Source organism: Acanthochromis polyacanthus, chromosome 11, assembly GCF_021347895.1.
Source record: "Acanthochromis polyacanthus isolate Apoly-LR-REF ecotype Palm Island chromosome 11, KAUST_Apoly_ChrSc, whole genome shotgun sequence".
Taxonomy (NCBI): Eukaryota; Metazoa; Chordata; class Actinopteri; family Pomacentridae; genus Acanthochromis; species Acanthochromis polyacanthus.
This window is the reverse complement of record NC_067123.1, coordinates 24,653,811-24,669,437: the sequence shown is the minus strand read 5'-3', so window position 1 is coordinate 24,669,437 and position 15,627 is coordinate 24,653,811. Positions and strand designations below refer to the sequence as shown.

Sequence of the window (15,627 nt, the reverse complement as noted above, 5' to 3'; positions counted from 1 at the left end):
CTCTAAATTGCTTGACAATCAGATTGCAGGACACCACACTGTGGTACAAATACAGATGTTAAAAATTACCTCTGCAATTTCTCAAAGACTATAAGAAAGGCTGATGGTTACGATGTGCGATGATGAGTGTGCTACAGCTGTCGACTGTATTCTTTCGGTCTAACAAAATGAGAGAAACATGCTTTTTCCGTTTACCTGTATCAGATGTGCTTGTTGGCTATCAGTAAAATCTAACATTTGAGATAGATCAGACAGTATTATCGTACAAAGGTCGTTCATTTTGTATGATTCTGACATCACTTTGTAATATTGCTTTGATAACAGTTCATACACCTATGATTTCCGTGGCAGAAATTTGTTTGTCACAGCATCTCTGGTAATACATTAACCATTATCACGAGGGATGCACCCTATTCTGCGTAAACATGCTGACATTACATAATGTAACAGACTGTAATAAGCAACTGATAACTGAGCTTCAGGTGCCACAGGAGTTAATATCTCTGTGTCACATACATGGACACACAGTAGGGCTAAAGGATTCAGGGGGAGTGAGAGTCCACAGAGAATCAGTTACTGTGTGTGGAGAGGAGGAGATTACCTTCGGAAAGCACAACGACTCTTGAAGGTTTGAAAAAGCAGCAGAAACAGCAACTGGGTATCTAAGGGAGACTCAGTATTTTTCAGTTCTGTGTCCAGTGAAGTCAGAAAACAGCCACAATGAACCTGAGGAAGCTGAAGCTCCCCAACCCAGGACTGGATGACAGGATTCCAACTCATGCACAACTGGAGGTGATGGAAAAGGAGGAGGCTGGGGACAGGCCCAAATGGGACAACAAAGCCCAGTATCTGCTCACCTGTGTGGGCTTCTGTGTGGGACTTGGTAATGTCTGGAGGTTTCCGTACCTGTGTCAAAGCCATGGAGGAGGTAAGCAGGGCTGACTGGGATTAGATATGAGAGAATATGTAATACAAACTACTGCCAAAAGGGGACATTTCATTTCTACAAACAAAAACTTCTTCTTTTAGCCAAAATGAATGCTACTGATTTCAGTGGATGCACATAAATTATCTTATTTGGAGAGATGAATGTGTGGCAATGCTACGAGGGTTAGATTTGCTTTTGTTATTTACCAAGTGTCCAACAACGCCACCTAGGGGAGTTTCATCCCCAGAAAATCTCTTAGAGGGGGCGACCACTCTAACACAGACAGGGTCACGCAGGTAAGGATGACACCGGAGACTGATGTGCCTCCAAAGCATACAAAAACAGAATTAATTAACACTAAGAAAAAAAAAGTTAGTCTTTCAATTAAAAATCCCTTCGTGGCCATTAATGCATCTAGTAGTAAGCGGCACAATATCTCATAATCCTCCAGGGCCCCAAGGCTGAGTTAAGTTTGCTACCCAAACAAATACAGATACTAGGCACAGGGATGAGGGCTTGCCAGGCAGAGATGACTAACTGAAAGAGGAGGGGAAGGGTCCTGATGCTGCACACCACACGAGAGGAATAAAAAAAATCCCACCAATTTAGGACACCCAAGTGCACTACTGTATAGGGAGTGAAGGGACCACCACAGGGGGGTCAATCAGCCACTCGCCACACTGGCCCAACAGCTCCTGTCCAGCCAGAAGAGGTAAACTTGTAGTCACAGAAAGGGGCAAAAACAATTACTCACACACAGTCAACCCAATAAACCAGAGGAAAAAAGGGTGAAAAAAAAAAACAATTTACAAAACCAAACACAAGATTGCTTAAAAAAAACGACCATAAATGAATTAAAATAAATGCTTCCCAGATCAGTAAAGAATATATAAGATTAATACTAATGATTATAACACCAAAAAAAAAAAGCTAACTAAATTTCAATAGGTTGGCTGATGAGGATCAGTCTGCCTGGCGCAGCTGTAAATCCTACACTCCAAATGTGCCAGGCAGCAGGCACACAGAGATCAGTTGTAAAAAAGAGCAACAGCAAAACAATTGCAGAGGAGCAGAGAGCTTGCTGAGGTGAACTCACAGACAGAACAACAGCGCAGCTTCAGAGGTGGAGCCAGGGCCGGCCCTAGGACTTTGGTGGCCCTAAGCAAGATTTTTTTTGTGGCCCCAAAACATGCACAGGGCAACTACCAAATCACGTGCACAGCTTGTAATTGGGTTAAAACACACATGCACATGATTAACAGCAAATATGTATTTTTTAAAATAAGACAGGGACAAAATGCGAATCACACACTTATTGTGGTGTGGCCCCCTCTAGTGGATGTGGCTATAAACAACGGCATAGAGTGTTTATGCCAGCGGCCGGCCCTGGGTGGAGCCGCCCGTCAGTGAAGGCTTCAGCTTTGGTAACTGTCAACAGTAATCAGAAAACCAGTCATATTTCGTATGCAACCCACAGAAGCGCCTACACGAAGCAAGCCAGCTTACCTCATGAAGCCAATGTTGATTATTATGCACGGCTCCGAGGCCACGCACGCTCGACTCCCAACCTTCGGCTAAAATACCGGCCGACTTTAGCTAAAATACAGAAAGCGCAGAGAGAGACACATACTAATATAACCCAGAGATGCCACAACCGTGTTGGGACATACAGCCAGCATCTCAAGACATCCATGCTAAACCACGCTGCCGATGCGACACTCAGGCTCCAGGATGAGCCCAGTAATCAAGGTGCAATAGGATGATTAATCCCAGCCTAGCTGCATTCAATGACCGGGGAGCGATTGAGAACTACACCACTGTTCACCTGATCCATACACTCAACAGCATGAGTGGAGACGGACTGGGCTGTCCTACCACAAATGCATTAGAAACTAGAGTTTTATGCAAAGGTCACCTTCACCTTTAAACTATTTTTTTTCTTTGAAAATTGGCTCACCCAAGTAGGTTTCAAAGAACACACTGCATTTTCACCGTGCACACAGAATGTCAGTATATCATTATACTTATGGCAATGCCTTTTGTTCTTCGCAGGACTTCTAAATCACCATATCTGTACAAAAATGCATACTAAATATGCATTTTGTCACTTTTAGTCAATTTGCTAATTTGTTATTTAAATATATTGAAACTACGAGAATAAAATAAACATCTGGTCAAACATTTACATGTAAAAGTGAATACATGAGGTTTATTCTTAGTTTATATGGTACTAAGTGGGGACAATAAAACAAGTACAAGGTTTGTTTGTTTTCTTTACAGTTTTTAAGTGTCTTTATGGTAACACCTCTGTGACTGAAGTTGCTTACTGAATATTTACTGTTAATTTGTGCTGAATAAAGTGAATTACACCATGTTGCTAACTCATTACCATTGTGCATAATGTGTTTTTAGGGGCGTTTATGATCCCGTTCCTCATCCTGTTGGTTCTGGAGGGAATCCCACTGCTGCACCTAGAGTTTGCTATTGGTCAGCGCCTGAGAAAGGGCAGTGTGGACGTGTGGAGATCAATCAATCCTTACCTGATAGGAGTTGGTGTGTACAAAAAAGCACGCACATTTGGTTGTTAGTTTGTTGCAGCAAAGCTCAAGGGATACCAATAATGTTGGTCTAAGTTGGTCTGCACTTTGGTATTGACTGAAACTGATGTTTTTGTGTATGTATAACATAACGTTACAGTGGCACTTTGAATGTTACACCATTCTTTAAAACACAAAACTTTGAAACTATTTTTCTCAAAAACTACAGAAAGTGAGTCAGACCACTCTGCTTGCAGATCCTTCATACAGACTTTTGGAAAACTATCACATTCAAGGATTCAGGATGCCTTGTAATCCATCCAAACCTGCACTACCTTCAGTTGCTCTTGGTGCTATTGAACAACTTTTACCGGGCTAACATGCTAAACTAAGACGGTGTGCATTGCAACCATCATACCTGCTTAACTTAAGCATGCTACTGTTGTAACTGTACCACATTTTTTCTTTCTGCGGCAGGTATTGCATCCATGTTTGTCTCGTTTTTGGTGGGCATGTATTACAACACCATCATGGCCTGGATCATGTGGTATCTCTTCAACTCCTTTCAGAGTCCTCTGCCTTGGAGTCAATGTCCACTCAATGCTAACAAAACAGGTATGTCATAATCAATCAAATGCTCTGTAAAGTTTGAGTTCCTTTCAAAACTGCTGACATTGTTTTGCTATCTGTGCTTCGTAGGCTATGTGGAGGAGTGCACACGAAGCAGCACTGTTGATTACTTCTGGTATAGAGAGACTCTCAACACATCAACAGCTATTGATGAGTCTGGGGGTCTCCAGTGGTGGATAGTGCTCGCCCTGGTAGTCGCCTGGAGTCTGCTCTATGTCTGCTACATCCGTGGCATTGAGACCAGCGGCAAGGTGAGGAAGTCACATCTGAGAAAGCACATGATTTCTGCATATTCGTTTTTTCAAATATACAGGATTACCTTTGGATCACTCTTTCACTTCTCAGGCTGTGTACATCACCTCCACTCTGCCATATCTGGTCCTCACCATCTTTCTCATCCGAGGACTGACTCTCAAAGGCTCTGTAGAGGGAATCAAGTTCCTCTTCACACCAGATGTAAGCAAACATGTTACACACAAACCATCCACCCATTATCTACACTCCGCCTTATCCTCTTTAGGATAACGGGGGCTGGAGTCTATCCTAGCTGACTTTAGGTGAAGGCAGGGGGCACTCTGGACAGATCACCAGTCTATCAGAGTGCTACAGAGAGAGACAAACAATCACATTCACAACTATGGACAATTTAGAATCACACACCAACCACCATTTGTCAATGTTATTATCATGCAATTTAAGGAGTTTGTTGGGAGAAAACTCTCAATGATTCCCACCGTGCTTAAGTCTGTTTTCCTGCATTTTACATTTGTAATCCAAAAAGGCCAGTTTATGGTTTCCACATGACTGATGCAGACTTTAAAAGCAAACAGTGGACAAACATGCTACTTTATACATAGTACAAAAGACACACGTGGGTCTGCTACACAAAAGGTTAAATTGTGAATCAAATCAAGTATTGAAAACAGTTTACTACATCAAAAGCTACACGTTTCTTCTTGTATTTACTAATTATATTTACCCTTGTTGATAGCCACAGACAGTGAAAGACAGGCAGTTCTCTGTTGTAGTGCAACCTAGTGTTTACAGGCTGACTAAAGACCGTTACATCATTGTATTATTCCTTTTATTTCAGACTGCTTTGTTGCTTCAGAAATATCTGTCAAATGTGACTTTTGTGGACATGACTGCTCAACTTGCTAAATAAAAGAACTCTGCTACTGAAAAGCTAATTAAAAATACCAAGACACTAAAAAAAAGTAGACAAACTAGTAAAGCTGCTTCTTGTTGCTGCTGACCAAAATCGGTTTTAATGAACTGAATTATTTGTTAATTTGGCAGATTGACAGCTGCAGACTTTTTTTCCTTTTGGATAAAGCCTGGCTTGCTGTTTTTCCATGTCTCTCGTTTGTATGCTAAGCTAAAGTAGTCGTTAGCTGGTTTTAGCTTTTTATTTACTATATGCAGATGGAAGTGGTATCAATCATCTTACTATTGCTTTAAACCTTAACATTTGCTGTTCTGCACACCCTGCATCCTCTCGTGTGCAGAATCATGAGATAACCACTATTTATTACGGTGTCTGCAATAAACTTTTATCACAACGCTTATAAAAGCTGATAATGAAGGTTGAAACACAGTACAGCCAATACAGTAAATTCCAACACATAGGTTCAGACAAGATAGATAGCATCATTAAAACCTATTTACCGGATGCAGTTTAGCAATGTCACTCAACAACCGCTGTTTTCCAAACTCAAATTTTTCTCCTGCTGTTATTATGCATCCTGGAAAAATTAAATTTGAGATAAAACAAAACTGTAATCATGATGTAGAAAAGCCTCAAACAGTAATTGTCAGCAGTGAATGACTGCTGTCAGTTTTAAATATTAACCAGAAGGTGATGAGCTCATTGTGAATATATCCCATCTTTTCTGTTTTAGGTGAATGAGTTAATGAATCCACAAACCTGGCTGGATGCAGGGGCTCAGGTTTTCTTCTCCTTCTCCGTGGGTTTTGGAGGTCTCATCTCCTTCTCCAGTTACAACTCTGTTCAGTGAGTAAAGGTCTTAATTGTACAATTCTAGAGTGTTTAGCAGTTCTCCTCACACAGGGTACTTTTAAAATGCTCTTGTAGCAACAACTGTGAGCAGGACGCCGTTGTCATCTCCATCATCAATGGCTGCACCTCTGTATACGCTGCAATAGTTGTTTACTCCATCATTGGCTTCAGGGCCACGGAAAACTTTGACGACTGCATGTCAGAGTGAGTTTCAGATTGCAAGAACACTTTTACAACACAGTGAATGTGATTCACTTGTACCACGCTGATGTCATGGTGCCTTTTTTCTTTGCAGCAACATCTTGAAGCTGATAAATGCCTTCAACTACGCTGAAAACAGCATCACAGAAAGCAACTACAATGAGGCTGTGAACTACCTCAACCAGACAAATCCAGATGTTTTTCAAGGATTGGACTTACAAACGTGCGACATGCAGACTTTCCTCAGTCAGGTCGGTGGAAAACTTGTTTCATTAGTGTCACGGAAATTATTGAATATAGAATAAGTTGTTGAAATATATGACCTATCTTTCTTCAGGGAGTGGAGGGAACAGGTTTGGCCTTCATTGTGTTCACAGAGGCGATTATCAACATGCCCATTTCCCCTCTTTGGGCTGTCCTTTTCTTCATCATGCTCTTCTGTCTTGCTCTCTCCTCAATGTTTGGGTCAATCGAGGGAGTGGTGGTTCCTTTGCAGGACCTCAGATTGCTGCCACGAAGTTGGCCTAAAGAAGTTTTCTCTGGTAATTATCTATTAAATATGAACTATATTTGCATGCCCACATTAGAATATCTGGAGTCTAACCACCAGTTTGTATTGTTTTTTTTCAGGCCTGACCTGCTTAGTTTCTTTTGCTCTTGCCCTCATATTTGCTCAACGCTCTGGAAGCTACTGGCTAGCTCTTTTTGACAACTTTGCAGGCTCAATACCCCTTCTGGTCATCGGATTCTGTGAAATGTTTGCTGTTATGTACATCTATGGTGTAGATAGGTGAGTCTGTCCAGGAAGTAATCATTAGTAGGGATCAGTGTCTAAACTAATACCTTCATAACAACTCAAGCAGCTTTTTGTTTAGAGCTAATTAGCGAAGGGCATCATTCCAAAACAAAAACATTGATCTTAATTTTAGCATGATTACAATAGCATTTAGCTAAAACCTGCAGTGCCAAATCCTTGTGTTCCTTTTCATGAGAGTAGTCGCACAAAAAAGGTCAGCACTTCCTTATGGCCATCAATTGCTTTGTTTATTTAGACTGCAATCCTCAATCTGACACATAGATTGTATATCATGACAGACATAACCTCCAGGTCTGAAAAGTGAAACCAATGCAGAAGTGCCTTAAAGCTGTATTCAGCCAGCAGGTGGAGATGCCTCTGGTTGCATAAAGAAGTCAAACTGTATACAAATGTAAAAGAAAATAACCTTACCTCTCCCTTTGTCTGTCAACTCTAACTTTTTTCGAACTTTTCTAATGAGTATGTTTGCTTTGAAAAAGACCACGATGGCAGCAAGCAAATTCCAAACTTGAAGGGTTAAACTGGCAGTTCACAAACCAACAGAGGGCCTCCCTTTTTTTCTACAGCCATCCTCTATATACTGTCTGCAATCTGAACGTCAAGCTTCTTTTTTATCTGAAACATCCAAAACTTTCCTTGAACTAGTGTGGAAATGTCACCACAGAAAATAGATCAAAGCAGATTCACTATTTGCTTCCAGACATAACATGACAATGGCACTGCTGCACTCTGAAACCCATTATTGCTATAGTAATATTATCATTGCTATGACTGCACTTTATTGCCACGTTCCTGTGACAAATACCCAAATGGGTAATAGAAAGAAGGCATGGAAGACAAAATGAAGGAAAACTTGAATTCCTTTAATTATATGACAGAAAGAGAACTCTGTCTTGGTAATATAATTCAATTAAAGTAGGTATGTTAGGTGTATTATAAGAGTAAGCTGAGTTGTTATACAAAGGTAAAATCGATAAGCATAGCTGAAGTTTATTGTGTGTTCTCCCTAAATATTGGTACAGGTCCAATAAATTTTCTCAGTGGAGGCAATGAGGTAAAAAGGTATCATATTCATGCAGGATTTTTATTGACTTAGTGATGTAGTTCCAGAAGAAGTTCTGAAAGTTGTATTTTGTCCTCTCTGACTCCTAGTGCAGTGCACTGAACCCAGTTGTAAGTGCAGCAGAAATCGGATTATTTCTTAAAGACACATTTTTCAGTTCATTTGGGTTTCAGTGTAACAGACACTCATTTAGATGTATCAGTCCTGAACACTATGTGCTTAACTACAGCCTCACAGAGCTGCTAGCAGGTTTCTTGTTATTGTCCTATGAGACCTGTGTTGGTAACAGCACTGTATTCTGACCGTGGAGCAGAGATAATATGTCACAGTCATTAATGGAGAGTTAAGAAGTGTAGAGTTGTGATGTAGCAAGATTATGGTGAAGAAGTTGGAAATCTCTACTCCTTTACTTAGAGTACTAACGATTTTTTTGATGAAGGTAGTGAACATGCCATTTTAATTGTAGCCATAGATTAAAGTTAATTATAACTTATTAAAATATTCCAAATGTTGAAAATGTCATTTTTTTGTGTCTTAAGACTGGAGTCGACTTCAGTATCAACCTGTTGAACACACACTAACAGCCACACGTGCTGCCATACTTACAGTAACTAATAAAAGCACAAGGTTGTCTTTTTATGGATGGTTTCATGAATGTTCAGCTACATTACGCCTTTCTCTCATTTATTCCAAACAGGTTTAACAAGGACATAGAGTTTATGATTGGCCACAAACCCAATATTTTCTGGCAAGTGACGTGGAGAGTGATTAGCCCCCTCATTATGATCGTCATCTTAGTCTTCTTCTTTGTCACCCAAGTCACCAGGGATCTCACCTATCTGGTCTGGGACCAGGAGGCGGTAAGTGTGTTGCACAGTAGTTTCATGACGTTTCAACACAGTAGCAGCCTAAAGATTTTTACATGTTATCTTGTTAGAATTTCAATACAAAATGTTTCTTCCTCATATTTGGTAATATTTCAAAACAAGCCATTGTTATTTCTGACTTCTTGTGTGTCACATGTTGCTATAAATTGTAACCATTACTTTGAATCTGGCTATAGGAGGAATTTCCCACCCTTGCAGTGCGTGCTTTCCCCTCCTGGATCTACGTCATTATCGTTATCCTGGCTGGTATTCCCAGTTTAGTCATCCCCATTTTCGCTCTCTTCAAATTCATCCAGAGGAAATGCTGCAAGAAGGAGAAAAAGGCTGACTTCAGCGTGGAAACCATCTCCACCAAAATAATAATGGATGACAAAACAAAGTTTTAAATAGATTTTACTTGGATTATTAAATGTGACTGTGGAATTGTTTCATTGTTGTATATTATGCATTTGTATTTTCTGTAAAAGACTTTAAAGAACACAGTAATTTATAATTGTTCTCATATTATTGTAATATTAGTTTCCTTCTGTGTCATGTTTCACATGTCAGTGTACACCCCCTGTCAAAAGTTTTAGGACACTGTCTCATTCAAATGAAGTAGAACCTGTCCTACAACTTTTGACAGGGGGTGTATTTCATCATATGGATGTGATCAGGGCAGGACACTGATCATACATGTCAAGTTTCAGGCAGATTGGAGCACGTTCAGGGCATTTACACAGCATTTGAAATTTCATGGCAAAGGATCAACATTCCAGAGGCCGCCACGGACACGCCCTTTGACTTTGGAAAAATATTCTAATAACTTTGGATCATTAAGGCCTCCTGTATGTACTGGCTGAATTTGAGGTAAATTGGAGTTTCCCCCTCGGAAGAGTTCGCGCTAGAAAAAAAAAGAAAAATGGGCAAAATCTGACATTCAACACAAAATAGCTCACTTCCTGTTGGGTTTGGAATGTGGCTGTCACTGACTTTTTTGCTCAGCCTGATGTGCTGCATATGAGTACCAAATTTGGTAGATACACCCCCTGTCAAAAGTTGTAGGAGTGGTTCTACTTTATTTGAATGAGAAAGTGTCCTAAAACTTTTGACAGGGGGTGTACATTCAGGAAATAGGTGGACATGTAGGGAAATATGCAGAGTATGAAGCTACAAACCCGCTGTTTAGTTTAGCTTGGCATCAAGACTAGAAACAGTTCACTATGTTCCAAGGTAACAAATCTGACAGAGGCACCTCTAAAGCTCATGTCAGTTTTGGGATTATATATCTTCTAATTTATTCTTTGTAAGAAACAAAGACTGTTTTTAAATATTTAACTATTATTTTAATGTAAGTTTACTATATGCATGTGTCTAATATATACAATAACATATTGTTGTATGTCGTAAATAATCCTCTATAGAGGAATTAATTCTTGGTAAAAGCTTTTACATAATGTAATAATAATTTTTTAAGTTTTTAATCTAAATGAAAGACTATTCATGGCATCAGTGGCCTTCTGGCCCACTTTTGTGTTGTTTATAGGGTTTGGGGCCTATTATAAAGGATTAATGTAAAGTGTTAATGTATATTACAGCACTGTACTTAAGAGAAAAATGAAATGTTAACAATATTTAAAAAAAACATTTGCTAGCAAAATAAAAATTGCATATGACAAAGCAGTATTGATGTTTTTAATGATTTTGCTAAGCAGCGTATTTGCATTTTTCTTCATTGAAATGAGAACATTTCCATTGTAATGTTGAATTATAACACTGAGAAAGTCATTTTGAAACAAGCCCATGAAAAATAAAATATGTACAGCAGTAAAGCAGTGACTGCACTTGAGTCTCAACTGTGTGACAAAGCTTTAAATCTTTGGTTTTTGTTGTCAGTGCTTCAAATCTTTTCCATTCCAAATGGAACAGAATGTACCCTGGTTAACCTTTGCAACAGTTAAAGCAAAAGATGATTAACATGTTTCAACCAGTGTTGTTTTCGTTAACGATGACGATGACGAAATTATTTCGTTGACGCCCCTTTTTTTCATGACGAAAACGAAACGATGACGAAATAAACGCGGCTCTCTGATGACCAAAACATGACGAGACGTGTGCTAGTTTTCGTTCAAGAGACGAGACTGGACGAAAACGTTAATGGATGGTTTCGATCAACTGGTGATATTCAGTGAGCGAGGCTGTTACAACCATAGATATATACAAACACTCGATGGCTCATGAGCGCTGTCAGCCTATGGGGAGCAACGTCGCCACATGGCGGCCATCTTGGGACAGGGCTGTTCGATCACTCATAACATTAAAGTCAATGGACCATGGATTTTAAAATCACTGTAGATTGCTCAATTTTCAACCGATTTTAGAACAGCTTGGTTTGTTATAAACGTCAGAGATGTACTTCTTTTACTGCTTACATAAGAATAATTAAAACCATTTAATTCATATAATAATGAACACAGATATCATCTTTTTTCAGCATAAATGGATGTAAATGTAATTTTATTATTTAGCATTGCACTTTTTTATTACTATCAGCTTTCTAATGCACAGATAAAAACAAAGCTCAACCAAAATCAAAGCACAACAAACAGAGACGTTGTCTTTTCTTTTCATGAACCTGGTGCCTACATTACCCACAATGCATTTCGGCTGCAGGCTAACTAATCCAGGCATAGATGTATACAAACAATAAGTCTAAGGTCTCAATCAAAGCCTCTTAACAAGCAAATAAATACAACCACAACCACAAAGAATGTAATTTCGCCTAAAGATTCGGTTCTCAAAAAACGTTGGTCTCAGGAAAACCTAATAATTGAAAATCAGATTGTGAGTAACACCATCTTCAATGTGAGTAGCCAGGCAGAAAAGACACACAACTATGCCGCATTTTTCAAAACGAAAAGCTGCGATTTCGGAATTGAGCCCGAATCATAGCCACGTTAATAAGGTTTGTAATAAACTAAACCGTTTGTAAATCAATCAAGAATTGAGCGAGTTGTGAGTGTTAAAGTGAGGAAATCATCCACCTTACCATTGACTACAGTACAGTGCGCCAGAGCAGTCCCCTGTCCTAAGATGGCCGCCAAGTGACGACGCCGTAGACTCCGTCTTGAGACATCTAGTGTTTGTATATATCTATGGTTACAACGGCAATGCATAGCATCGGTGACTGTACCGATGCCTGTTCAAAACACACAGACGTCAATAAACTGTTCCGAAATGTTCTTCTTGTCAGCTTTAACGTTGTCGTTATTGCTCTGTTGGGACTCACGGCTGTTCCGTCTACCAGTAAAATTCTCGGTTTAATGAGGACTTCCACCTAACGGAGTGGAAATATTGCTTCACTGCGGCAGAGTGTGACGATCAGATTAACTGGTGACAGTCTGTGGCCTCAGTCCGACGGTCAGACAGAAACGGCAAGAGAAGTTCTAATACCGTTTTCAAAGCTTACTGCGATAAACCAGTTGGACCTGAGTTGTTCTACTTTTAAACAGATTTTAAGTAAAACAATAACATCATATAAACCATCTGACCACATTCTAACCAGAGATTTCACATTCCAGCCTTCAGAACATCGATATGCTTCATCTAATTGTTCCCCCGTTGTTCAGGATTTATTTATTTTACTGGGGCATTGCAAGTTAATCAACATTGTATTCTATGGAATCAATGCATAAAAATAAAATAACACGCAAACTCAAGAAAATTACAATGAGAAATCCCTGATGAACAGAGGGAGCAGTGACACAAAGCTGTTAAGGCTCGTTCTGCACAAGGAAGGGATTGTTATTGGCATCTCCCTGACCTACAGAGGGAGTTATGACACACACAGCTGTTATGGCTCGTTCAGTGTAAGGAAGGGATGACCTAGGGAATCTCCTTGACCAGCAGAGGGAGCTTGGACACACACAGTTGTCATGGCTCGTTTTGTATACGGCAAGGACCTAATAATTACAGAAAAAAGTGTACAAAATTATATACTTCACATTTGGGATGGCTGCAGCATGGGAAGAAGGGGCTCTTGTGTGTTGTAGCTCAGCTGCCGTGTGGTGCTCTCGGACTACCGATTTGCCGTGGCCCTGGCATGGGGAGACTGTCTGGAGCGGCCATTCTACTGACCACAATGGTTATCTTATGAATGTAAAACTAGAACAACAATTATTCTATATGTATCATCATTACAATGTATCATCTAAAAGGTATGTATGTATACAGAATATACACATATACCTAGTTATATTATGGGTCTGTCTGTATGTGTATATATATATATATATATATATATATATATATATATATATATATATATATATTTTATGTGTAAATAGGTGAATAGAAAGAGCTATGAGTGTATGTTGCATAGGTAGACAAGTATATAAGGTTGTATAAATAGATATGTGTAGATGTAAATGTATAATTGTATATTTATATTATTCCAACGCACCGAATGATGATGTATCTGAGAAAAGACATTGCATGCAGCTTGTAAATATTGGTGTAAAGGGGGTGGGAGCTTAATAATAAGTTTTACTTCTCCCCACTCCCTTTCGAGCTTTTTTTTTCTTTTTTTTTTCTTTTTGTATGACATGTTTGATATGTTTATGAGGTTCAAAGAAATTGTATCAAAACATCTTGAAATAGTAGAAAAACTGCCAAGGAACTGTTCACAACATGTATAAACTTTACCTTGTAAAAGCTCGAAATAAACTCAAACTCAAACTCAAATGCATTGTAAATTAAATGCACTGACTTTACAGAACACAGAATTAAAGGTATTTTTTTTAATTTCTAACGACGTAGAACAATAATAGAGACGAGGATATTTATTCTACAAAACCGTAACCTTAACATACTACTCTAAACTGACAAAAAATAAACCCGCAAGTCCTGAAGAAGGAATATCTTTGTTGGCATTTTTGTAGTAATGAACATTGAATCCACTGTCATTTTGTCAGTGAGGTTAATAATATGTAATTTGTTAAAAGGCTAATACGTCTAGACTAAAACTAGACTAAAACCTTTTGAGTTTTCGTCGACTAAAACTGGACTAAAACTATCACTTATAGAAATGACTAAATTGTGACTAAATAGAATAAGGATTTCGTCCAAAAGACTAAAACTAAGACTAAATCTAAATTGGCTGCCAAAAACAACACTGGTTTCAACAGTGCTGAATGCTCCTGGGGATGTTCATTAGCATACTCACCTTGTGTCAAAGTCATGGAGGGGGTAAGCTAAAATAAAAAAAATGTACATTGACATAAGTGATAAAGTTGTCATATGACTGACAGAAACAATGTGTGATTGTGTTACTCAGGAATTATGGCTGTGATGAAATTTACTACATTTTGTAGTTCCTTGTGTATTTATTTTTCTTCTACAAAACTTCACAATTATTGCAAAATATCTTAAGTTTGAGTTTAGCAATTCATTTCACTAAAATCACCTACTTGAAGGAAAGTTAAACTATTCACTCATTCATGGCTAAAGGAGTGTCCATGAGTTTGCTTTGAAGTTATACTAATGTTTAAGTCTTTTGAAGTAACAGTCCCTCATCTTCATCTTCCACCTCCTCAAAGGGACCAGATTAAGGTTGCCGGCTTTTAAATCTGTTTTGAGCAAAGGAATGGCACACAATATACCTCTTATGTCAGACAAGAATTATATAAACTCCAGGGAAAATCTGCTGCAAAACTGGAAGCCACACAATTTCTTGAGCATCGTCTGTCAGTGACTTTGACAGTGTAAAGTGCCTGAAATGATTTTTGTGCTTGAAATTTGTTTTCTCGATGTGCAGCACTGGAATGCTCAACAATTCCAAAGGCCTTTATATATTGAAAGTACAGCTTGTTCTTCTTCTGTGATTTATTAACTAGAGGGTTCAAGCCTAAGTAAATCAGAGTCAGTGTTGTCACTTACAGCTAGGTATGGCTTTTGTATCCATCAGTAATGTGAAAAATGCCTGTGTTACATTTTAAACTGCTAAGTGTAAATAAAAGCTTTCTTAATTGAATTCATCTGTAGTCATAAATATTGTCTTTTAAAGCTGTATGTAATAGCGATCCATTTTAAAAATTTAACCCAGCATTGCAGCAGGCTAAATTTTGTGTCACACTGTCAATAAAACATACCAAAATATAAATCTTTGAATACAAAGTAATCATCTGTATCAAACGTCTTTGCAGTCTAAGATAGTCGTCAACACATTTCACTAAAAGCTACAAAAGTAAAACTCGTCCTGGCACGAGAAAATTCCGGGCATCACGATTTATCCGATGAGGATCATGAATGCCTGTGCAAAAATTAATGATAATCTTTCCAAGGGCTGTTGAGATGTTTTCAATGATGAATCAATAGAACAACAAACCAACTGGCATTGGCATTACAGGAGCCATGACACTAGCATGGCTGTCAAAATGCCAGAATGGAGCAACCAATGGCCAAGTGTTTAGCATGTGGACTGACACATAAACTGTATTCTAAAAGGTGGACTGTGTTAAAACCTTCAGTTCAGCATTTTTTTGCTGCCATTTTCATCTTTTGAGAT

At 38.8% G+C, this 15,627-nt stretch overlaps 1 protein-coding gene across 1 annotated transcript; it reads left to right on the top strand.

Moving 5' to 3' along the window:
• Window positions 1-720: 720 nt before the first annotated feature.
• LOC110972386 (sodium-dependent neutral amino acid transporter B(0)AT1-like) lies at window positions 721-9,486 on the top strand. Its single transcript, XM_051955661.1, has 12 exons — window positions 721-928; window positions 3,341-3,481; window positions 3,943-4,080; window positions 4,165-4,346; window positions 4,441-4,551; window positions 5,997-6,109; window positions 6,191-6,319; window positions 6,411-6,567; window positions 6,654-6,858; window positions 6,947-7,106; window positions 8,894-9,056; window positions 9,260-9,486. The coding sequence occupies exons 1-12, from the start codon at window positions 721-723 to the stop codon at window positions 9,467-9,469; spliced, it is 1,917 nt and encodes a 638-aa protein (XP_051811621.1). The 3' UTR covers window positions 9,470-9,486.
• Window positions 9,487-15,627: the final 6,141 nt, after the last annotated feature.